The sequence below is a fragment of the Trachypithecus francoisi genome, unplaced genomic scaffold, assembly GCF_009764315.1.
Source record: "Trachypithecus francoisi isolate TF-2019V2 unplaced genomic scaffold, Tfra_2.0 Lachesis_group5, whole genome shotgun sequence".
NCBI lineage: Eukaryota > Metazoa > Chordata > Mammalia > Primates > Cercopithecidae > Trachypithecus > Trachypithecus francoisi.
The window spans coordinates 87688923-87714518 of record NW_022681470.1 but is presented as its reverse complement, the minus strand read 5'-3'; the positions used below and the strand labels follow the sequence as shown (position 1 = coordinate 87714518).

General features: G+C 46.9%; 1 protein-coding gene and 4 non-coding genes across 5 annotated transcripts; 3 read left to right on the top strand and 2 right to left on the bottom strand.

Annotated features, from left to right (window-relative positions):
* Window positions 1–3595: 3595 nt before the first annotated feature.
* TRNAG-GCC lies at window positions 3596–3666 on the bottom strand. The gene has a single exon. It is a non-coding gene; the product is annotated as a tRNA-Gly (tRNA).
* Window positions 3667–4031: 365 nt separating this feature from the next.
* On the top strand, window positions 4032–8148 carry HSPA6 (heat shock protein family A (Hsp70) member 6). The gene is given in 3 exon segments (XM_033196179.1): window positions 4032–5536; window positions 5538–6576; window positions 8066–8148. Coding segments are annotated over 2 exon segments (1932 nt in total). The 5' UTR covers window positions 4032–4630; the 3' UTR covers window positions 6564–6576; window positions 8066–8148.
* An 11760-nt stretch (window positions 8149–19908) lies between these two features.
* TRNAL-CAG lies at window positions 19909–19991 on the bottom strand. Its single transcript has one exon. It is a non-coding gene; the product is annotated as a tRNA-Leu (tRNA).
* Window positions 19992–20691: 700 nt separating this feature from the next.
* TRNAG-UCC lies at window positions 20692–20763 on the top strand. Its single transcript has one exon. It is a non-coding gene; the product is annotated as a tRNA-Gly (tRNA).
* An 895-nt stretch (window positions 20764–21658) lies between these two features.
* Window positions 21659–21730, top strand: TRNAD-GUC. The gene has a single exon. It is a non-coding gene; the product is annotated as a tRNA-Asp (tRNA).
* The last annotated feature ends 3866 nt before the right edge of the window (window positions 21731–25596 follow it).

Below are 25596 nucleotides of genomic sequence, written 5' to 3'. Positions count from 1 at the left end.
GAGGGTTAATTGACTCACAGTTCCTCATCGCTGGGGAGGCCTCAGGAAACTTACAATCACGGCAGAAGGCAAAGGAGAAGCAGGCACCTTCTTTACATGGTAGCAGGACGGAGTGAGTGCAAGCGGGGAAGGTGCCAGACGCTTATAAGCTCTCGTGCGACTCACTCACTATTATGAGAACAGCATGGGGAAAACTGCCCCCATAATCCAGTTACCTCCACCTGGTCCCACTTTCAACACATGGGGATTATGGGGATGACAAGATGAGATTTTGGGTGGAGACACAGCCAAACCATATCACCCTAGACAGAGGCTCCTCAAATATACAAAACCTTATTAAATCTTGCTTTTACATTAAAATGCACCCAATGATCTGACTGCTTCTCCGTATTCTACTCCTACCACCTGATCCAAGCCACCATTATTTCTCACTTGGATTACTGCAATAGCCTCCTGACTGGCCTCCCTCCACTCACCCTTGCCATCCTATAGTCTATTCTCACCACAACAGCTGTTGTGATCTTTTAAAAATGTGTGTCATATTTGTCACTTCTTTTCTCAAAACCATATACTATCTTCCCCTTGCACTTGGAGTAAAGGCTAGAGCCTTTGCAATGCTCTACAAGATGCTACAGGATCTTGCTCTTCACTCTCTCTGACCTCACCTCCTACTGCTTTTCCTTGCTTGTCTTTGGTCACTCTTGCTCTTCCTTGAACATGCCAGTTATACTTCTGCCCAGAGCCTATGTTATTTCCTGTTTCTGGAATGTTCTTATAGACCCACATTATGCCTCATTATGTCCTTTAGGTCTTTACTCACATGTCACCTTATCAGTGAGGTCTCCTTGATCATTCAGTATAACCCGTCTGCCCTCCCATACTCTTAATGTCCCTTTCCTTCTTCATTTTTCTCCATTGTACTTATTACTACTGATGTGCTATTAATATATGTTTACTGTTTGTTTTGTGTCTGACTTCCCCACTCCTCTCATTAGAATGTGAGCTCCAGGAGAAGCCTTTGTCTGTTTTGTTCACTGTCACATACTCAGAGCCCAGGTCAGTATCTGGTGCATGGTAAAGCACTTAATAAATATGTGTGGAATGAGTAAATTCTTTGACATTTGAAATCAAAGACTTTTAAACTGGAAAGTCCTTAGAAACAATGTAGTCCAATCTCTTCATTTTAAAACGGAGGAAGCTGTGGCCCAGACAGGTGAAATGACTTGTTCAAGGGCAAACAGGTAGTAGATGTCACTGACCTTTATATATACACAGTTTGGGTTATACTATAAATTTTGTTCTATAGTGAAATAGTTTGGCTGTGTCCCTACCCAAATATCATCTTGAATTCCCACAACACATGGGAGGGACCCAGTGGAAGGTAACTGAATCATGGGGCAGGTCTTTCCCATGCTTTTCTTGTGATAGTGAGTAAGTCTCATGAGATCTGATGGTTTTAAAAAGGGGAGTTTCCCCACACAGGCTCTCTCTTGTTTGCCACCATGTGAGACGTGACTTTCACCTTTTGCCGTGATTGTGAGGCCTCCCCAGCCACGTGGAACTATAAGTCCATTAAACCTTTCTTTTGTAAATTGCCCAGTCTCAGGCATGTCTTTATTAGCAGTGTGAGAATGGGCTAACACATACAACTTGCTTTTTTTTGTACTCAATATTGAGTTGTGAGCACTGCACCACTTTACAATGTCTATTTAAGTCATTACTTTAAGGTCAGTTCTATTTTTAAAGCTACTCAAACCAAGCTACTAAACATAAATGGATATATTTAAGTGTATGTATAAAATTTGTACTAGGCCAACTGTGGTGGCTCATGCCTGTAATCCCAGAGCCTTGGAAGGTGGAGGTGGGATTGATTGAGGCTAGGAGTTCAAGGCTGCAGTGAGCTGGGATTGCATCACTGTACTCCAGCCTGGGGAACAGAGCAGGAACCAGAAAAAAAAAAAAACTAAAATGAAACAAACAAAAAACCCCCAACAACCCTGCAGTGACTCTTTTACAAAAAACAAACAAGCAAACAAAACCAAAACTGTACTGCATGCATAAGCTCCCCTGTGCTATGTTTGAACCACTCTGAAGAGATCAATTAAAAAGAAGTGACATTGGAAGCATGCCTGTGTGATGCTGTGGTAACATTCATAGGCTGCATTAGGGCCATACCTGTAACTCTTGGAGGTGAGTGGGTAAGTGGGGTTTTGAGGTGAGTAGGGGCTGGAAGAGAAGGTTAGAAGAGCCCACACAAGAGAATCCCTTAACAAGCCAGGGCATAGACCCCCTGGCTGGGCCAGCTTTTCCCTGCTGAGGTGAAGACCCATCTCTTGCAGACCGTCAGCAAATGTCTTGACTCTGGCATCCAGCTGTGACCAGCTTAGACACGGAGAGTGAGTGAATTTAAAGCCGACAGCTTATTTCCCTCTTAGAGTTATGAAATAGGTTACTTCTTTTCGACGACAGTTTGATTTTCCACTGTGGAAGTCATATATTGCCCGTTTCTTTAAACATTCCTTTTTTTTTCCTGGACTGATCACCTTACCAGTACAGCTGATCTCTCAAGCAGCAAATTCTACCAGCTGTCACCGGTGCTCTCAGAGAGAGGACTGACCAAGAAACCCAGCCCAGGAACAGTACTGACCTCTACTTCTGGACTCCTGCCTCCCTCTTAAAAGGTCTTTCGAACTTCCTAGTGGGTTCTAACCTGTCAAAGGAGAAAATAGCCACCTATGGAGTAAGGGTTTTTAGTTTCTCTTTTTACAAATGGAAGTTTCCTTTGAATCAGGCAAGTAACATTAAATAAAAGCCAACTTTTAAGTTTCTCTAATACACTGCTAAATTATAACACCAGAATATACCACATATGCTCCAGCTGCCAGCCGTTACAGTTGCCACCCTTGTTACTATAGTGGTGAGTATGTCTGCCTGTCATGCTTGAGAGAGGGGTTCGATTCCCTGACGGGGAGGTCAAGGAAAATTGTGTGAGCATTTTGTCAACCTTCAGAAGTCTCAGAAATGTCTTTGTTTTGGCTTTCAGTAGAAATCCGAACACCAGATGATCTGAATGGAATGTTCTGGATTAAAGAAAGTGGGAAATGGCCTCAATTCACAAAGTCACAGTCTGATAGAAACCAGTGTGACTTTACTGCCCAGTGAACCCATCTCATCCTCCAGCATTTAGGGCGTAGGTCGGACTGGAGCCTGTAGTAGTTTACTCTCCACCTGAGTCCTGGTCTCTGACTCAGAACCCACTTAGGCCACAGAGAAAAACGCACACTGGGCCTCTCCACTGGGCCTCTGGAGAGGAGGCTCCTCAGTGATACAAACGTTGGGGAGAACATGAGGGACATCCCGACCATACACTGCGTCCTCCTTTCCTGGGTGTTGCATTCTCTCTTGGGCTGAGTGGCGAGGTCTCTCCCGAGTCCTAGGGCCACAGCACGATGTCACCTCTCCTTTGAGGAAAGTGGTAAAGGAGGGAGAACAAAACTGGAGTAGCCTAAACTCTTCGGCCACGTGGTTTAATTTATTCAAGAGTCATTATACTTAGATGAGAAAACTAACCGAAATGAATACAGAAAATGAAGCGTGCATTGGCCGGGAATCGAACCCGGGCCTCCCGCGTGGCAGGCGAGAATTCTACCACTGAACCACCAATGCTACTAGCAACTAAAACAGCTGCAGTATGATTTCTTAAAGCTCGGTATCATCCCTTAACGCTCACTATCTCTAGCCATTCATGAAGGAATCAGGCAGCGTCTTAAATCGCGGTTTGGAAAATATTTTGTTCAAGATAACAACTGTTTTAAGATATATACATCATCCTGGCGAACACGGTGAAACCCCATCTCTCCTAAAAAAAAATAAAAACTAGCCGGGCGAGGTGGTGGGCGCCTGTAGTCCCAGCTACTCGGGAGGCTGAGGCAGGAGAATGGCCTAAACCCTGGAGGCGGAGCTTGCAGTGAGCTGAGATCCGGCCACCGCACTCCAGCCTGGGAGACAGAGCGAGACTCCGTCTCAAAAAAAAAAAAAAAGATATATACATATATATCTTATATATCTGTATTCGCGTGGTAACATATTTTCCGGCTTCCTGAGCCACTGGACCCGCAGCGGCCCTCCAAGGAAGCGGCAGGCCCCTGTGCGCCTCAGGGATCCGACCTCCCACAGCCCGGGGGAGACCTTGCCTCTAAAGTTGCTGCCTTGGCAGCCTCTGCCACAACCGCGCATCCTCAGAGCCAGCCGGGAGGAACTAGAACCTTCCCCGCGTTTCTTTCAGCAGTCCTGAGTCAGAGGCGGGCTGGCCTGGCGCAGCCGTCCCGCCCCCCAGCTCATGGCCGGATCCGCCAGAACCTTCTCCTGGGGTCAGCGCTGCGCTGGCAGCCCGACTCAGTCAGCCCGGGCGGTCGGCTCTCAGACTGGCCCGGAAGGTCCGGGAAGGTTCGCGGTGGCGGGGGTTGGGGCAGGCTCAAAAGGATAAAAAACCTGTGGAAGCGGAGCTGAGCAGCTCCGAGCCGAGCTGGCTGCAGAGAAACCACAGGGGGAGCCTCACTGCTGAGCGCTGGTTGACCGCGCAGCGGCAGCAGCGTCCGTGGCCTCGCGCATCAGACAAGAAGCTGCAGCCATGCAGGCCCCGCGGGAGCTTGCGGTGGGCGTGGACCTGGGCACCACCTACTCGTGCGTGGGCGTGTTTCAGCAGGGTCATGTGGAGATTCTGGCCAACGACCAGGGCAACCGCACCACGCCCAGCTACGTGGCCTGCACCGACACCCAGCGGCTGGTCGGGGACGCGGCCAAGAGCCAGGTGGCCCTGAACCCGCACAACACCGTGTTCGACGCCAAGTGGCTGCTGGGTCGCAAGTTCGCGGACACCACGGTGCAGTCCGACATGAAGCACTGGCCCTTCCAGGTAGTGAGCGAGGGCGGCAAGCCCAAGGTGCCCGTGTCCTACCGCGGGGAGGACAAGACGTTCTACCCCGAGGAGATCTCGTCCATGGTGCTGAGCAAGATGAAGGAGACAGCTGAGGCCTATCTGGGCCAGCCCGTGAAGCACGTGGTGCTCACCATGCCGGCCTACTTCAATGACTTGCAGCGCCAGGCCACCAAGGACACAGGGGCCATCGCGGGGCTCAACGTGCTGTGGATCATCAATGAGCCCATGGCGGCCACCATCGCCTATGGGCTGGACCTGCGGGGCGCAGGAGAGCGCAATGTGCTCATTTTTGACCTGGGTGGGGGCACCTTCCACGTGTCAGTTCTCTCCTTTGACCCCGGTGTATTTGAGGTGAAAGCCACTGCTGGAGATACCCACCTGGGTGGAGAAGACTTGGACAACCGACTGATGAACCACTTCATGGAAGAATTCCGGGGGAAGCATGGGAAGGACCTAAGTGGGAACAAGCGGGCCCTGCACAGGCTGCGCACAGCCTGTGAGCGAGTCAAGTGCACTCTGTCCTCCAGCACCCAGGCCACCCTGGAGATATACTCCCTGTTCGAGGGCGTGGACTTCCACACATCCATCACTGGTGCCGCGCTTTGAGGAACTGTGCTCAGACCTCTTCCACAGTACCCTGGAGCCGGTGGAGAAGGCCCTGTGGAATGGTAAGCTGGACAAGGCCCAGATTCATGATGTCGTCCTGTTAGGGAGCTCTACTCACATCCCCAAGGTGCAGAAGTTGCTGCAGGACTTCTTCAGGGGCAAAGAGCTCAACAAGAGCATTAACCCTGATGAGGCTGTGGCCTATGGGGCTGCTGTGCAGGCGGCCATGTTGATGGGTGACAAGTGTGAGAAAGTGCAGGATCTCCTGCTGCTGGATGTGGCTCCCCTGTCTCTGGGGCTGGAGACAGCAGGTCAGGTGATGACCACATTGATCCAGAGGAACGCCACTATCCCCACCATGCAGACCCAGACTTTCACCACCTACTCAGACAACCAGCCTGGCGTCTTCATCCACGTGTATGAGGGTGAGAGGGCCATGACCAAGGACAACAACCTGCTGGGGTGTTTTGAACTCAGTGGCATCCCTCCTGCCCCACGTGGAGTCCCCCAGATAGAAGTGACCTTTGACATTGATGCTAATGGCATCCTGAGCATGACAGCTACTGACAGGAGCACAGGTAAGGCTAACAAGATTACCATCACCAATGACAAGGGCCGGCTGAGCAAGGAGGAGGTGGAGAGGATGGTTCGTGAAGCCGAACAGTACGAGGCTGAGGATGAGGCCCAGAGGGACAGAGTATCTGCCAAAAACTCGCTGGAGGCCCATGTCTTCCATGTGAAAGGTTCTTTGCAAGAGGAAAGCCTTAGGAACAAGATTCCCGAAGAGGACAGGCGCAATGTGCAAGACAAGTGTCAGGAAGTCCTTGCCTGGCTGGAACACAACCAGTTGGCAGAGAAGGAGGAGTATGAGCATCAGCAGAGGTAGCTGGAGCAAATCTGTTGCTGCATCTTCTCCAGTCTCTATGGTGGGCCTGGTGTCCCTGGGGGCAGCAGTTGTGGTGCTCAAGCCCGTCAGGGGGACCCCAGCACTGGCCCCATCATTGAGGAGGTTGATTGAACGGTCCTTCGTGGTAAGTCAGCTGTGACTGTCAGGGCTGTGGTATTGAAGGGGTGGCCTGCCCCTCCACACCTGTGGGTGTTTCTCGTTAGGTGGAACGAGAGACTTGAGAAAAGAAATAAGACACAGAGACAAAGTATAGAGAAAGAAAAGTGGGGCCCAGGGGACCGGCACTCAGCTTACAGAGGACCTACTCTGGCACCGGTCTCTGAGTTCCCTTAGTATTTATTGATAATTATCTTTACCATCTTAAAGAAAAGGAAGTGGCAGGATAATAGGATCATTGTAGGTAGAAAATTAGCAGTAAGACATATGGATAAAGATGTCTGTGACATGAATAAGTTCAAAGGAAAATGCTGTGCCTTGATATACATATGCAAACATCTCCATAAACCTTTTAGCAGCATTGTTTTAGACTATCACATGGGGAGAAACCTTGGACAATACCTAGCTTTCCTAGTCAGAGGTCCCTGCGACCTTTGGCCATGTACGTGTCCCTGGGTAGTTGAGATCAAGAGAATGGTGATGACTTTTTAACCAGCAAGCTGCCTTCAGGTACTTGTTTAACAAAGCACATCCTGCACAGCCCAAAATCCTTTAAACCTTAAGTCACCACAGCACATGTCTCTTGCAAGGATAAGGTTGGGGGTAGGGTCACAGATCAACAGCATCTCAAATACAGAACAAAATGGAGTCTCTTATGTTTACTTCCTTCTATATAGACACAGTAACAGGCTGATCTCTCTTTCTTTTCCCCACAGATATGGGCCTTCTAGACTGTATTCTATGATCCTACCCTTCAGAAATGAAGGGCTGGGGGGGTCTTCTCCCCAAAGCTAGAACTTTCTTCCCAGGATGTTTCATAACTGAAGTCTTTTGACTTTCTGAGGGGAGGGATGTTCATCTTCTTCTACTTCAAATAAAAAGTCATTAATTTATTAATGCTCATGTGGCACTTTTAACATTGCTTTCACCTGTATTTTGTGTATTTTGTTACTTGCATGTATGAATTTTGTTATGTAAAATATAGACCTAAATAAACTTTAAAAACTCCTTCTTGCTTTTCATTCCAACCGATCAAAGTACAAAAGTACACAAAGGCTTTCAGAAGCAGAAAATGTTGGGGTGGGTGCTGAAGAAGGAATGTGAATAATATTCCTGGGACCGTGTGCATGATTTCTATAGTGGAAGGCATGATTTGGAAAAGAGTTTGAGGCCAACACATTGGAACAGTACTGAAGAGTTAGGGCTGATAAAGAGGAGAGGATTGAGACTTATAATGCAGGAAGAGAGGGAGAGATGTGGAATTGGAAAAGCAGAGAATGAGGAGAAACTTAAGTACTGGCAAGGTTTCCATATGTGATGCTGTGATACAAATTCTGTATTTTTGTCATAGGAGCCTGGTTTAGTGTGTCAGTCTAGGTGTTTTAGTAACACTAACAAATAGTTTACATGCTTATTAGCTGTTTCTAATCATGTCACTTTATCCATTGTTCTTTTAGAGAAAAGACCTTGAGTCCTGGACTCTGGAGGATGGTATATGTCAGAGGAAGTAGGTCTGGTTGTTTGGACAAACGGAGGCAAGATGGCGCAGTTCCGGGTTCTTCGCCGTCAACTTTCCCGTGCCCGGGAAAGACACGGGTCGACTGCGCAGGCGCAACCCGACCTCCGACGGAGAGAAACCGGAACCCGCCTAGTCATGCCTATCGACCCGCCCCTGACCTGCCTATGTCCCGCTCACTGCCCTCCCACTCCCGGGCCCAGGACATAAAAGCCGCTCCCGGCGGGCGCGCGGTGCGAACTTCCTTGGCCCCTCCTCGTCTACGCGGGACCGGGGAACCTCGTCCGAGAGCGCTGGAGCGAACTTCCTTGGTCCCTCCTCGTGCACGGGACCCGGGAACCTCGTCCGAGAGCGCCAGAGCGAGCTTCCTCGGCCCCTCCTCCTGCGTGGGACCCAGGAACCTCACCCGAGAGCGCCGGAGTGAGCTTCCTTGGCCCCTGCTCCTGTGCGGACCTAGGAACCTCACCCGAGAATGCCGGAGCGACTTCGTCGGCCTCCACGCCGGAGGCCGGTGAACCGCGTCCCTCCCTCACATTTGGTTTGTAAATAAAGGTTTTTTTTTGCCTTGCCTACTTGCCTTTTCTCTGGCATTTGCTCTGGGGGTCACATTAAAGCCAATCAGCTGGTGCCGAAACCCGGGAGGAGACCCCTCCTCAGGGCCCCCCAAGGTCCGAGGAGCCTCCTCCTTCCACGCCCCAGACGGACCAGGACCTGGACATCGCTTTCCCCACCTCCAAGTCTCCTAGGGGTGAGTACCTTCTGCCTCCCTCTCATATCCCTTGGCCAGAAGTCCTGCGCAGGCCCAAGGCTTTTTACCGATCACCAGGTGACCCAGGGGAGTTCCCAAAGGCAGAGACGTCTGCCCAAAGGAACTCCATTCCGTTCCGTGGGAGACCCGTCCAGGATGGAGACATCCGCCTGGAGGTAATCTCCATTCCGGCTCCAGGAGCCTCTCACCGGTCTCTGGTGGCTCCAAAGGACGCTTTGTAGCCAGGTAGAGTTCGGTTTCCGTTTCCGCCTATTGACGAGAGGAAGGCAATGGGAAACCCCAAATTCAAAATACCTAGAGACTCCCCTTTAGGGTGTCTTCTAAAAAACCTCAAAACTTTGCAATTAGAACAAGATCTCAGATGAAAGCGACTGGTGTTCCTCTCCACTGTGGCGTGGCCACAATATAATTTAGACAATCAGTCTCAATGGCTGCCTGCAGGCACTCTAGACCGTAACATTTTAAGCGACCTCAGTAGTATTTGTCAACGCTTGGGTAAGTGGTCCGAAATTAATTATATACAAGGATTTTGGGCCTTGCGTTCTCGTACGGACCTGTGTGGCCGGTGTTCCTTGGCTCAAGTCATGTTGGCTAAGGACGCAGGCCTAACAGAGTCCAAAAAAGAGGAGTCATCTTTCCTGTCTGAGTTGCCCGAAGACCTTACTTCCCCTCCCTCCATTCCACTCCCGCCGTATACCCCACCTCCCCCTCCCACTTCAGCCCCACCTCCTCTTTCAGCTCCACCTCCCCCTCCTGCTCTGGCGGTTGTTCCGCCTCCCTCCTCAGCCCCTCCCACCATTGTTGAGGCTACACTTCCCTCCGACCCCTCGGCACTTCCGCCTGGTCATCTTAGCTCGCCTATCTCTGCCCATACCCGCTCTAAAGATTGCCTAACTGCCCCCGCTCCTACTCCCACCCTATCCAACCCCCCCAGGCGGTCTTAGCACCCTTGCGTGAGGTGGCCGGAGCAGAGGACGTAGTTAGAGTTCATGTTCCCTTCTCACTAGCAGATCTTTCAAAAATTGAAAAACGCTTAGGAGATTTTTCTGCCAACCCCACAATTTATACCAAAGAATTTAGATACCTTTGCCAGGCCTACGATTTAACGTGGCATGATCTCCAGGTTATTCTTACCTCTACTCTAAACCCTGAGGAGCAAGAGCGCATCCTAGTGGCCACCAGGCAGCATGCCAACCAATTACACTTAACAGACCCTGTGTTCCCACTAGGGGAACAAGCAGTCCCCTCTATAGACCCAGACTGGAACTATCAAGTAGGCCAGCCAGGCCACCGAAGACGAGATATGATGAGTCAATGTCTTCTGGCTGGTATGCAGGTGGCCTTAAATAAGGTAGTAAATTTCAATAAGCTAAAAGAAATTATTCAAGGTCCAGATGAGAACCCAGCCACATTTTTAAACAGGCTAACTGAGGCTTTAATTCAATACACTCGGTTAGACCCAGCTTCCCCAGCCGGGGCCACTATTCTAACATCATATTTTATTTCACAATTGGCCTCGGATATTCGGAAAAAACTCCAAAATGCAGAGGATGGACCTCAAACTCCTATTCAAGACCTAGTCAAGTCGGCCTTCAAGGTCTATAATTCAAGGGAGGAAACGGCTGAGGCCCAACGACAGGCCTGCCTAAGGCAGAAGGTACAGCTCCAGACTCAAGCCTTAGTTGCTGCTTTGCAGCCTAGCTGTAACCCAAAACTGGAGAACAAAACCCCCGGAGGCTCAAAGACAATAAAAGGGGCTTGCTATAAATGCGGTAACCCAGGGCATTGGGCTAATAGATGTCCCCAGAGTCCCCAACCGTCTGAGCCAGTGCGGCTGTGCTACAAGTGTGGAGTAGCTGGACACTGGGCTAAAAAGTGTCCTAACTCTCGTCTGCCAACAACTCCTTGTCCAGCATGCCATGAAGAAGGGCACTGGAAGTCTGACTGCCCCACCCTGAGAACGGGCATGGCGCCTCAACGTGATGTCCCTTCTCAGGACCCTGGGAGCTCCTTCCAGCTCTTACATCTGGATGACGACTGAAGGTGCCGGGACTCAGGGACCCCCATCACCCTCGCCAAGCCGCGGGTAACTCTCCTGGTAGCGGGTAAGAAAATTAATTTTTAAATCGACAGCGGGGCTACCTACTCTGTTTTGCCGTCTTTCGAAGGGCCTAGCCTTCCCTCCAATATTTCTGTTGTAGGAGTCAATGGCTCCCCGTCCAGCCCTCGAAAAACCCCACCCCTTAATTGCTGCCTGGCCAACAACTATTTTGCACACTCATTCCTCATTATCCCCTCATGCCCCATTCCCCTACTGGGCCGAGATGTTTTAAGTCAACTGAAAGCCTGTATCTCCATCCCTACTAGCGCCCCCCACCCTACCTGCCATCTGCTTCTAGTATTGACTAACTCAAATGACTCCAACAATCCTACTAACCCTTTCCCCGATTTCCCCATTCCTATCGACCCCCGAGTGTGGGACACCTCCACTCCTGTCGTGGCGGAACGTCATCCATCAATACTTATAAAACTTAAGAAACCATCTCAGTTTCCAACCCGCCCACAGTTCTCTCTCTCTCCACAGCACTTACGAGGACTAAAACCAATCATTACTAGGTTATTCAGCCAACACATCCTCATCCCCATTCATTCTCCCTGTAACACCCCAATCCTACCTGTAAAGAAGGCAGATGGACCTTTTCGGTTAGTGCAGGATCTTCATCTCATCAACGAAGCTGTTTGTCCCACCCATCCGGTAGTTCCCACCCCTATACTCTTCTTTCTCTCATTCCACCTAATACAACACACTTTACTGTACTGGATCTAAAAGATGCATTTTTCACTATTCCCCTGCACCCAGATTGTCAGTTTCTTTTTGCTTTTACATGGGAAGACCCAGACACCCATACCTCCACCCAACTGACATGGACAGTGCTTCCCCAAGGGTTCCGAGACAGCCCCCATTTCTTTGGGTGGGCCCTAGCAAAAGACTTAGCCTCCTGTCCTCTTACCAATAGTAAAATTCTCCAATATGTAGATGACCTTTTACTCTGTAGTCCCACGGGACAGGACTCTCTTTTAGACACTGCGATCCTCCTTAATCATCTAGGATCCAAAGGTTACCAAATATCCAAACACAAAACTCAACTCGCACAACAATGCGTCATATATTTAGGTATTGAGATCACTCCTACGACGTGCTCACTTACTACAGACCGCTTAACTCTAATACAAAATCTTTCTCCTCCTCAAGACGCTAAGGAAATTCAATCCTTCCTAGGCCTAGTAGGATTTTTCAGACACTGGATTCCTAATTTCGGAATCTTGGCTAAGCCTCTATATGCAGCTGTCAAGGAGACTCCCCAGGACCTTTGTCTAACCCAAAGTTAATCTATAAACATTTCACTCACCTGAAAAACTGCCTTCTCTCACATCCTACTCTCTCACTCCCAGACTTCCAACGCCCCTTCCAGCTTTTCACAGATGAAAGACAAAAAGTTGCAGTGGGTCTTTTAGCCCAATCTATAGGCACCACCTACCGCCCCATGGCATATCTATCTAAACAATTAGACCCCACTGTACAAGGGTGGCAGCCCTGTCTTTGGGCCCTGGCAGCAGCAGCCTGTCTAACCCAAGAAGCAAAGAAACTTATTAGGGGTGGTAACCTAACAGTCTTCTCTACTCACCGCCTTCAAGATCTTATTGCCCACAGAAGTATTAGCCATCTAACCCCATCCAGACTCCAATTCTTTCACCTCTTATTCATAGAAGACTCCACCATTGCCCTAGGAGTCTGTTCCTCTCTGAATCCAGCAACCCTACTTCCTGACCCTCTCAAGCAACCTAGTACTGAACACTCCTGTCCAGAACTTTTAGAGGCCCAACCACCTAGTCACTTACATTTACATGACCAGCCATTGGAAGGCTCACAGTTAACCCTATTTGTAGATGGCAGTTCTTTTATAAATTCTCTAGGAAACAGACAGGCAGGATACGTGGTAGTTACATCTTCTGCTGTCCTAGAAGCTAAGCCTTTACCACAAGGAACAACATCACAGCAGGCAGAACTTATCACACTAACCAGGGCTCTCCTCCTATCCAGAGGAAAAACGGTAAACATATACACAGACTCCAAGTATGCCTTCTTGATTGCACACACCCACTCTGTCATCTGGAAAGAGAGAGGGTTCCTAACCACTAGTGGTACCCCTATAGTCAACAAAAAACAGGTACTCAAACTGCTAGACACTTTATCAGCACCTTCCAGAGCAGCCATCATACACTGTAAAGGTCATCAGACTCCATCTAACTTGGTGGCGGCTGGCCATAACTTTGCCGATACCACTGCCAAGTCGGTAGCCAGATTCTCCACTCCCACGCTTCCCTCTATTTGTTTTCTCTTTCCTCAATATACCCCTACTTATACCCAAGAGGAAAAGACCAAACTATTACAAGATCCAACAGCCAAACTAGCCGCAGACAATTGGATTTACCTCAATAATAAATTAGTTATTCCTGAAACTCAACTCCACACCATTCTAAAAGACATACATAATTCCCTACACATAGGACCCAAAGCTTTATATAACCTCCTAAGCCCCCTCATTCACTGCCCCACACTCATGAAACACCTAATTATAATCAACCGACAGTGTTCCACATGTCTCAAGTCAAACCCTCAAGGTGCATTGCACAACCCCCATCCGAGCCATCAACTCAGAGGGCACCAACCAGGCGAAGATTGGCAAATTGACTTTACCCACATGCCAAGGCATAAAAAATTCAAATATCTCTTAACCCTCGTTGATACTTTTACAGGATGGATAGAAGCCTGTCCTACTACAGGAGAAACCGCCAATATAGTTGCCTCCATACTCACTGAACACATTATTCCTAGGTTTGGCCTCCTGCTCACTCTTCAGTCTGACAACGGCCCAGCATTCATCTCCAAGGTAGTCCAACAGGTGGCAGCCCTCCTACACATCACCTGGAAACTCCACATCCCTTATAGACCTCAGTCTTCTGGTAAAGTAGAGAAGGCCAATGGGCTCATTAAGCAGCAACTCACCAAACTCTCCCTCGAGACTCGACAATCGTGGGTAACTCTCCTTCCCCTGGCCCTAACCCAGCTGCGAGCAGCCCCACGGAGTCCAACAGGCCTCAGTCCGTTTGAATTAGTTTATGGCCGGCCGCTCACCCTCCAGCAGTTACCCACCCTTTCTTCCCCGCTGGCAACTTATCTCCCATACCTCACCCTCTTGAGACAACTCCTGAGACAACATGCAGAACTAGCATACCCCTCTCCAACAGACACCTATAGCCCACATCTCTCTCTCAGCCCAGGAGACCAAGTATACTTAAAAGATATCCAAGCCAAAGATCTGCAGCCTAGGTGGAAAGGCCCCTATACTGTCCTCCTATCCACATATACAGCAGCCAAACTTCTAGGACACACGCACTGGGTCCATATATCACAATTAAAAAGGCCCCCGCAGAAGACAATCAGTGGACATCTACTAGACTTACCCCTACCGTCTCAAATTCACCAAACTCTCTCAACCACCACACATTCCCTGACCCCTAGCGCTTATCCCGATTTCTTGCCATACTCTATATAAACATAACAGAATCCAATATATTACCCCAGATCCCTACTTGCCTCCAGATAATAGCCCATCACAGTGGTTCTCCCACTTACCTTTATAGAACATCTTCAGTGACAAGGTGTACCCTGTGATTACACTGAGGATGAAGTACTATTTCATACTTATATTACTATCTTTTTCTTGCATTTCAATCTCTATTACTAACCCAACTTTCATATGGAGATTCTCTATAGTTGAAACTTGGTCACACAAAAATAAACAGCACTCACAGCTACAAGGCACTGCTGACTGCCCCCCTTCAGGCTGCCAACCCCATCTTACTATAAATTTCACCCTATCGTGTTGCAGTGCGGCCGGAGCTAAGGCTCTCTGCTTCCTGCACGATCAGACACATTACAATTGTAAGACTTACTGGAAACAAAAGAACCTAGGATGCCCTTATATTTATTGTAAGATCCATTATGCAACCTTGAGACAGACGAAACCCACTGCTCTCTTCACCATTGAGAATCAACGAATCCCCCTTCAATGCCAATTAAATATCAAAGACCCATGGGACCCCCGATGGGCAGACGGAGTCAAAGGTGGACTCTACACAGGCTACACAATCCTTAGTTCATATCCCATGGCTACTCTCCTGATAAAAAGAACACTTGTCCAGCAAAAATCCCTTCCTCAAAACATACAAGCCCTACAGAATTTAACCTTAGCCATACAAGCACAAGAACAGGCCTTACAAGATCAATTACACTCCTCTAATAAGGACCCCTTCTCATGGTTAAAACTAGTCCGTCAAGGGTTAAACCTAACACGGGCAGCCAACCTAACAAATCTCTCCCACTGTTCCTCTGTGCGGCCCTTGAAAGAGCCCCCTTAGTGGCAGTCCCCTTACCTACTGCTTTCAGGGCTACAACTAACTCCATAGGCACCTCCCAAAAAACCGTTCTTACTCCAAGTCCCACTATACCAAAGCCCAGAAAGTCCAATCCTTCCTTTCTGCTACTCTACCCCAAACACCTCCTGGTGTAACTATACCCAGCCACCCGCTAAGACCCAGATGGCTCCCATCGGAGGTTATTTCTGGTGCAACAAAACCCTCTTCAAGGTCCTTAATCACACATCCATTGGTCAATCCCTTTGTGTCCCAGTGTCCCTAGTACCTAGTTTAACCTTATATAGCAAAGCAGAAGTAGCTGAACTCGTCATACAATTTAACCCTCCTCCTAATGATCTCCAAAAATGGGCCGTCTTCCTTCCCCTAGTCATCAAAGTCTCCCTGGCCGCCTCCTTAGTGGCATCAGGGCTTGGAACTGGGGTACTTGCCCACTCGGTACAGTCTACCCAATCTCTAGGAGCTCAAATCCGAGAGGCCATAGAGGCTTCAGCTGAAAGCCTGGCCTCTCTGCAGCATCAAATTACCTCAGTGGCCCAGGTAGCAGCACAAAATAGGTGAGCATTAGATTTACTTACTGCCGAAAAAGGAGGAACATGTCTCTTCTTAGAAGAATGCTGCTATTACGTAAACGAGTCAGGCCTAGTGGACACTAACATCCAAACCCTAAACAGGATTAAAGCAGAACTAAAAACCTACAATACCCCCTTCACCCCCGGACCACCAGTATGGCTGCTGCCCATAATACAGCAGATGCTCCCGTTCCTAATTCCCATGCTAATCCTCTGTTTTGTCTTATGTCTCACTCCTGTTTTAATCAAATTTCTCCGAGCCAAAGTTCAAGAGATCACGCGCGTCACCTTCAACCAGATGCTTCTTCATCCGTACGTCCAAATACCAACCGTAGACCCCAACCTCAACGACGTCCCTTAACAGCAGGAAGTAGCCAGACAGACCACGGCGCCCCTTATCACTATTATCAATAAAAGGTTGGACTGTTTGGACAAACGGAGGCAAGATGGCGCAGTTCCAGGTTCCTCGCTGTCAACTTTCCCGTGCCCGGGAAAGACACGGGTCGACTGCTCAGGCGCAACCCGACCTCCGATGGAGAGAAACCGGAACCCGCCTAGTCATGCCTATCGACCCGCCCCCGACCCGCCTATGTCCCGCTCACTGCCCTCCCACTCCCGGGCCCAGGACATAAAAGCCGCTTCCGGCGGGCACGCGGTGCGAACTTCCTTGGCCCCTCCTCATCTACGCGGGACCGGGGAACCTCATCCGAGAGCGCTGGAGCGAACTTCCTCGGTTCCTCCTCCTCGTGCACGGGACCCAGGAACCTCGTCCGAGAGCCCCGGAGCGAGCTTCCTCGGCCCCTCCTCCTGCGTGGGACCCAGGAACCTCACCCGAGAGCGCCGGAGCGAGCTTCCTTGGCCCCTGCTCCTGTGCGGACCTAGGAACCTCGCCCGAGAACGCCGGAGCAACTTCGTCAGCCTCCACGCCGGAGGCCGGTGAACCTCGCCCCTCCCTCACATTTGGTTTGTAAATAAAGGTTTTTTTTTTTGCCTTGCCTACTTGCCTTTTCTCTGGCATTTGCTCTGGGGGTCGCATTAAAGCCAATCACTGGTGGTATGATTAAAGTTACTACTGACTTCATGTCAGAGAAATAGTATGATCCCATCTGGTTTCTGCCTTTGGCATAATGAGGATGTTGGAACAAGACTATAGATTTTCAGCCCTGCCACTTTATATACTGTGCAAATTAAACTCTTCAGTTTCCCCTTCCCTGCAGTTGGGATGATAATGATAACAGTACCAACCTCCAGATTGTTGTGAGGGTTCAATTAATTAATACATGTAAGAGGCAAAGAAGAATGTCAGGCATGTAATATACTATCAACAAACATTAGCAATTACTGTTAATTGTTAGTTGGATGTTAACAAGGTACCAGGTACTTGACATACACAATCTAACTTAATCTTCACAGCAGCATTATGGAATACTGTCTTCTTTTTGAATATGAGGATTATGAGGTTCAAAGAGGTTAAACAATTTATTCAAAGACACAAAGCTATTAAGTGGGGACAGGGGAGGGGAAGGCTGGAATGAAGAACTCTGTCCTGTCTAATTCTAGAGCCTGAGCATGCCACCTTACAAATAGGCCATAACTCCACTTATTATCAGACCTTCCCCTGGATGTTTTGCAATTGGATATATTATTCCTTTGAAATACAGTTGGATGCTGAACCACGTGAGAAAAAGTGTGCATTTTATTGTATATTTGCAGAGACGGAGTCTTGCTCTGTCATCTAAGCTGGAGTGCGGTGCCGCAATCTCGACTCACTACAACCTCTGCCTCCCGGGTTCAACCGATTCTTCTGCCTCAGCCTCCCGAGTAGCTGGGATTATAGGCGTCCGCCATCACACCCAGCTAATTTTTGTATTTTTATTAGAGATGGGCTTTCACCATGTTGGTCAGGCTGGTCTCGAACTCCTGACCTCAGGTGATCTGCCCGCCTCAGCCTCCCAAAGTGCTGGGATTACAGGTGTGAGCCACCACACCCAGTTTATAGCAAGTGACTGAACCTGCAAAATATCCTCAGGCACAACTTTACTGCCAGGTGAGTCAATGACAATATAAAAGCAAGGATATTTGCCTTTCCTTTGTTGGTGTAAAGAAAATAATCAAAAGGATAAACTTGTGTTAGTTCCCAAACAATCCAATCCATAGTATATTTGCCCTATGCACAATGGGAGATTTATTTTTATCTCAGAAATTATGGGAGAGAAATTATAGGCTAGAACAATGCTACCTTATACATTATATTTCTTAGGTTGATTTTTTAAAGATGGGGAGAAGGTTACACCAATAATGCACTTGTCCCTGGCTGTCATTTCACATTTTTAACTGCCCTCTTTTCCTGGCCCTGGCCCAAGTCTTATGCAACCTGGCTTCATATGGAAGGAACCTGAAAAAAAAAAAAAAAGAGAGAGAGAGAGATGGAGTAACACGTACATCCTGCATTACATTCTCCCTTTCCTGAACCTTATCTCAGCTCTTAACATTGACCCCCTCAACCTGTTTGAACTTCTGAAGAGGATTGATGGTACTCAGTTTTATATAGTTTCTCAGTATTTTGATAGCATGCCTCTTTCTCCTTTTAAAAAACCCCAACACACAGAATATAAGAAGAAAGATTTTTATCATGTTTAGTTGTGACATCTCAGATCCTCCCAGTTGAGTGCAATCTCACTTCTATGTAGAGAGTTAAACAAATTTCATTTGTTAAACAAACTTCATTTACTTTTAAATGTCTGTTGATCATTTTGGTTTAGTTTCTTGTATACTAGGTATCTAAAAATCCTTAAGTTGTATGTAGTCTTAGTTTGATTATTGTAATCACGATGATGTCATCCAGTTCCAAAGAGAGGGGGGAAAGTTTGAACAAATTAAATCAGAACACATACCCATTATTAAAAAATCAATTCTTGGTACAAGCAGTTTCTTGCCCCATTCCCAGGTCCTACTCCTCACAGGCAACCACTTTCAAGTTGTTGGTTTTTTAAAAGAATTTTTGATTTTGCAATAATTTTAGATGAACAGACGAGTTGCAAAGATACTACATAAAGTTACTCTATATCCTTCCTACTTCCCCTAATGTTAAAATCTTACATAATCATATTATATCTATCAAACCTAAGAAATTGGCATTGGTATAACATTAATGACTAACTGTAGATTTTATTCAGATTTTACTTTTTTTTTTTTTTTTGACACAGGGTCTCACTCTGTACCCCAGGCTGGAGTGCAGTGGCACGATCTCGGCTCACTGCAACCTCTGCCTCCTGGGCTCAAGAGATTCGCCTCAGGCTCCCGGAGTAGCTGGGACTGCAGGCGCGAACCCCTGGTACTTGGGAGGCTGAGGCACAAGAACCGCGTGAACCCAGAAGACGGAGGCTGCAGTGAGCCGAGATCGCGCCACCGTACTCCAGCCTGGGGTACAGAGTGAGATCCTGTCTAAAAAAAAAAAAAAAAGCGGGGGAGCGGGGCAATGCGGTGGAGAATCTGATCCTTATCAAAATTTGACCCTACTGCGTTAGCGTTTAAAAAAAAAACTCAGACTAAGACTGTACGGCAAATTAAAGGATGCTGAGTTGAGGACGTTCTCTTGTTTAGTCAAAGGAGATGGTATCTGCTGCCTTAGTGTGCTTGACGCACAGAAAGGGCCCAACACATTGTTGTCTTATAAAGGAATGGATAAATTGACACTGGGAAGTTGGAGTGCAAAGTTAATCTTAGTCTCAACTGCTCCCTGATTTCATAGACCAGACTCCAGCCTACAATACAGAAAAAATAGATTTAGTTCCATATGTGCAGAGCAGCACAAATAATTTTCGTAAATGTAGATACCCAGGATAAAAAGCAGTGTTGATCGATCGAAAAGTCTTTCTCTACGAATTCAAGCACAATTCCTAGTTGGTTTAAAATATCAGGAGGAAAAGAACGAAAACATACATTTGTCAGAAGTGGGATTCGAACCCACGCCTCCAGGGGAGACTGCGACCTGAACGCAGCGCCTTAGACCGCTCGGCCATCCTGACACCCGCTGAACAGCGTTTCCTAATTTCTCCTAATTTTATCATATACTGATGGTGCACGCTATCAGGTCACATTACTGTGTCTACTTAGTGGTTCAAATAAGATTCTAACTCTCTCTAGACCCTGTCGCAAAGCGAGAAAAATAAAACAGGCTCCAACAGCTCTTTCCTCTTTCCTACTTCCTCACTACCCAAACTAAACCTTAAGCTTCCATTTTCCCTGGCGACTCTTTGAGCGCCCCTCTACTTCTCTAGAGGGGTCGAGCCATGTCAACGTAGACCCTGTGCCGGCCCGTCTCCCTCGGATCCTCGGCACCAATCGCTGTTGCTGAATCCGACAGCCGGCGGATCCAGTGCGGAGTCTCGAGCAGCTGCGGAGCTGGAACGTGAGGAGCTAAGGGACGTGAGGAGAGCAGGGGTAAGAGAAGACGGCAGAGGAAAATCACCCGGCGGTGCTCAACTCCGGCTTTCTCTTTGGGATGTCAGCCGACCCCGCCCTGAGGCTTCCAGAGCCAGTGGCTTCTGCGTTCATAGCCCCCCGCCGTTTGTGGGCGGGGCCGAGTCATAAGAATCGGTTCTCACCAAGTGAGAGCTTAGCGTGTTTAACCTCAGGATCATAAACACAAGATACCGCTAGAACTGTCGGGAAAGTCATAGTTTTTGCTTATCTTATATACAGATTTCTAAAAACGTCTTGTTAGTAGCGTTGGTGGTATAGTGGTGAGCATAGCTGCCTTCCAAGCAGTTGACCCGGGTTCGATTCCCGGCCAACGCAACGTTTTCGTTTCTTTCTACGAAAAACTTTTCTGAGCCGGAGCTACAGCGCGCTGTGTATCCATTTTACGCCTCAACGCAACTGCAGCTATACTTCACTTTCCATACTCGCTTCCTGTCTTTCTCCTGGCTTTTTTCTAAAGCCAGGCCTTTTTTGAAGGGATTAAATTTTGATGGTTCTTTCTTCCCTTCCTTTCTTTGTAAACTTCCAACTCTTGAGGAATCTTTGGGATTATTTGAATCCTGGGATGAAGTCTTAGCTTCAGAAAGGGGCTCTTGTGTCTTGCGAGGTTCATTCGGTAGCCACGCACTATTGAGCACTTGAACTTGCCTAGTTTCTCTAAGAAACTGCATTTTCAAATTTAGTTTTAATAAATAAATCAATTGAAATAAAATTAATTAATAAATGGAAATTTAAAAATGGATACTTAATAACTATTGGAGAAGGTTTCAGTGCATTTGAAACAACTTGGCTATTGAATCTACTTTTTCAATTGTAAATTTTATGAAATCTAAATACGGATTGTTTTTCCAATGAAAATTTCCCTTCCGAGTTGAAATGTGCTGTCTTTAAGTGCAAAATACATAGCGATTTTTGAAGGCTAGGTAAGAAAAAAAATATAGCCAATTAATATTTTTATATTGATAACTATTTTTTGCATATGTTGGGTTAAAGAATAAGATTTGTTATTAAAATTATCACCTCTTTCTTTTTACTTTTTAATGTGACTATTAAAAATAGCATGTAGGACTCGAATCATGTTTCTACTGTAGTGTGCCAGTCTAGAGAGTAGAAGCATAACTTTGCCAACAGTCAGCAACTTTCCATGAAAGCATGCTGGTAGCTTAGGAATACCTTTTTCTAAAGGACAACTTTCAAAAGAACACCACAGTCGTCCTCGTTAGTATAGTGGTGAGTATCCCCGCCTGTCACGCGGGAGACCGGGGTTCGATTCCCCGATGGGGAGATTGTGATTTTCTTTTTTTTTTTCCTCTTCGTCTCTTCCAGTCAAGTAAAAAACAATTTACAAGTGCTTAAAAACCAAATTAAAATAATTAACAAAAAGAAACACAAACTCCAGTTCCAGTTAGCTACACTCCCTTTTTGATAAGTTCCAGTCTTCAGTTTAAACCTAGCTAGCCCCTAAAACCTACTTTTCATATATGCTTGTGTTAATGTTTAGGCCTTGTATACTCAATGCTGTTACCCAAATTGTTTTCCTCTTGTCTAAAGGCTATCAAGCTCCAAAGGGCAATGCAATAAAACCATGCATAAGTACATCTTTCTTCCAAAAGCCCTTCAGCTTGCCCCCTCAAAAACCTTAGCTGCTGTTCCCCACACAACACCCCTTTCCAGCAAAAAATAGCCAAAAAAATCAACACCCAATCTCCCTAACAGCAGTTAGGGTCTCCATTCCTAAGGGGGAACTGAAAGGAGTTAGTTAGCTTGGTAGATAGCAAGGGAAGCGTCTCTGGAGAGCCCCCGGCCCCATGGGTCAGTGCCTCATTCCCACTTAACCAAAAAGCAGCCTGGGAAAAAGTCAAGCTTCGGGGCACCGATAAGGGAACTAGGACCGGAGGTTGAGCCTGAAAACATGCGGGCGGGGGCACAAATAGGAGAGCCTCCGACTTTTTTAGATAAAAACTTGCACAAACCTCCAGCTCACTCAAATAAGAGAACAAGGCCTGAAATAGAAATGCCTTTGTCCTTTGTATAGTCAGCGGGCTCCCAGGAAAAAGTTCCTTCTCTTTTTTTAGGCATAGGCACAGTAGGCTCCAGTGGGTTCCAGTATGCACTTTCCTTTCCTTTTTTTAAACTGCAGGTCCAGCCTCTATAAATCACAAGTTCAGCCCCAGTTGGTCCTGGGATGAGGTCCCGGGCCAAGTTTTCGCTTCAGCTCCTTAGTAGGTCTAGAGCCAAGTAAAGCAGCCTCTACAAATCATCACTTCAGCCCCTAATTAGTTCGCGGCTGAGGACCTAGGCCAAGGTCCCGGGCCAGGCTTTCTAATTAGTTCCGGGCCAAGGTCCCAGGCCAAGCTAAATCACGCTTTCTCCAAAACAGCCGGCAAACGAAGCACATTCCTTCCCGTTTCCAGTCCATAAAAACCCCCAAAGTGGCCTCATAGTAAGCAATGCTTTCGGGCCCCCCTCTCTGCTGGCAAAAAGCTCAGATGTACTGGAGTGAGCATTTGATTTGGAACTGAGTTACACGGGAGAGAGGTAGGGATTCAATTTGGCTGGGAATCAAACTCTTTTGGTAATTTCCCAATAAACTGATAGTCATTAGATGACTTGTAGTCTCGATAAGTCGAAACTTTTTCCTAACATGCTGTTTATGATACTGAGTTCTTTGTCACTGGTTGAACTAACAGCAATTGTATTCGCAAATTTTCTAGCCTTTAAAATATTGTATGAAGGTTTTATGTATCTGTTATCTTTTGTTATACAAAAGTCATTTATTGGAATAACATATACAATTAGACTGACCCTAACCATTCAGGCTGGATGAGGCAACACAGTGTGAAGATTAAGTGCATGGGCTCTGTTGTGCTTCCTGTGTTTGAATCTTGGCTCTCCTTGTCTCAGTTTCCTCATCTGTAAAAGAGGATAATGATGGTAATTTTAATTCTTAAATGGGTTAATATACAAACATATATTGCAAATGTATAAATATTGCCAGGATGGTCCACTTTTTTTTTTTTTTTTTGAGGCGGAGTCTCCTCTGTCGCCCAGGCTGGAGTGCAGTGGTGCGGTCTTGGCTCATTGCAAGCTCCGCCTCCTGGGTTCACACCATTCTCCTGCCTCAGCCTCCCAAGTAGCTGGGACTACAGGTGCCCGCCACCACGCCTGGCTAATTTTTTGTATTTTTACTAGAGACGGGGTTTCACGTGTTAGCCAGGATGGTCTTGATCTCTTGACCTCGTGATCCACCCGCCTCGGCCTCCCAAAGTGCTGGGATTCCAGGTGTGAGCCACCGTGCCAGGCTGATGGTCCATTGTTAATGCCTGTAGTGGGATGATGTTTGAGATTTTAAGTCTCATTCCATAAAATGGAGGTGAAATTCAACAGGGATGGGAAGAAAGGACGTATGCACCTCAGACAGGCTTTAGCTCCAAACCTACCTTATGCTCTCATCTGCCCCATAGCCTCCATCCTATAACAAGAGGACCAGCTGTGCCAGTGGAGGCCACAGCATCTAGCTTATGCCATCAGTGTAACCTGTTACTGCCCACCTGCTCTCCCTGATATTCTCTGACTCTTAGTACTAAGGTCCCACGGAGGCTGCAGTGCCCACAGGCAAGAAGAATCAAAGAGTAGTACTGACTGGTAGCGGCTAGCCACAGCTGTGTGGTGACAGATTGACACTGGGCAATCACTAAGTGGATCAGGGTTCAGGCTGCCCTGTCTTGGGAAACATATAGGGACAGCTACCTATAACCAACTCCTGCCATAGGCTGGCTTCAGTTAGCCCTTCAGGTTGGGATCCACTGAGTGATTTTTCTGGAAGTGGCCACCTAGAGTTCCCTGTGGCCAGCCGAGGTATGGGGATGGATTTTTGGGATGTCTAGGGAAAGCCAAAAGCAAAACCCAGAAGACAATTCTTTTTGTGGAGGAGTTAACAGATATAGCACTGACCAATCAAAATAGCCACTGGTTATACATTTCCCCATTATAACAGGATTCACTGCATTCCACAAATTTTGTTTTTTTTAAATTTCCAAATATATGAAGCCTTTTAAAAGTTATTTGTTGTGATTGATTTCTGAGTTAAATTCCTTAGGTTCAGAAAATGTGCTTCATATAGTACTGATTCCATGATATATGTTGAAGCTTACTGACCTTAGCCAGGTATGGTGGCTCAAGCCTGTAATCCCAGAACTTTGGCAGGCCGAGATGGGTGGATCACTTGAGGTCAGGAGTTCAAGACCAGCCTGACCAATATGGTGAACCTGTCTCTACTACAAATAAAAAATAAGTAAATAAATAAAATTAGCCAGGTGTGGTGGCATGTGCCTGTAATCCCAGCTACTCAGGAGGCTGAGGCAGGAGAATCACTTGCACCCAGGAGGTGGAGGTTGCAGTGAGCTGAGATAGTACCATCATACTCCAGCCTGGGTGACAGAGCAAGACTCCATCTCAAAAAAAAAAGAAACTTATTAGCCTCATATAAAGTCAGTTTTCATAATATCCCATGTGTGTTTGAGAAGAATGTACAACTAATAATTATTGATTATAGTTCTATATATATCTATTAAATTGAGCTTGTTAATTGCATTCATATGCTTAATAAAAGTAAATAAGAAAAAATATGCTTAATAATTTTTTTCTCTGTTTGATATAGTAAGGGTTGAAGTATATGGAATTCTTTCACTGTGGTGATGGATTTGTTCATTTTCCCTTGTAGGCCTAATTCTTGCTTTCATATTTTAATGCCATTTTATCAGTTACATATTCATCAGTTTAATCTTTTATTATATGATGACCATCTTCATCCCTAATGATGCATTGTTCCTTAAACTTTATTTTGTCTGATATTATATAGCTATATGCCAACTTTCTTTTTGTTAGAATATTCCTGGCATTCCCTTTTCCATTTAATCTTTCTGTTTCTTTATGTTTTAATGTCATTCTTCTAAACAGAATAAAATTGATCTTAAAAATTCACTTTATCTTTTAACTGGAAGGTTTTGTTCAGTTGCATTATTATGATTACTAATATAGGCCAGGTTATGGTGGCTCACACCTGTAATCCCAGCACTCTGAGAGGCTGAAGCGGGTGGATCACTTGAGGTCAGGAGTTCAAGACCAGCCTGGCCAACATGATGAAACCCC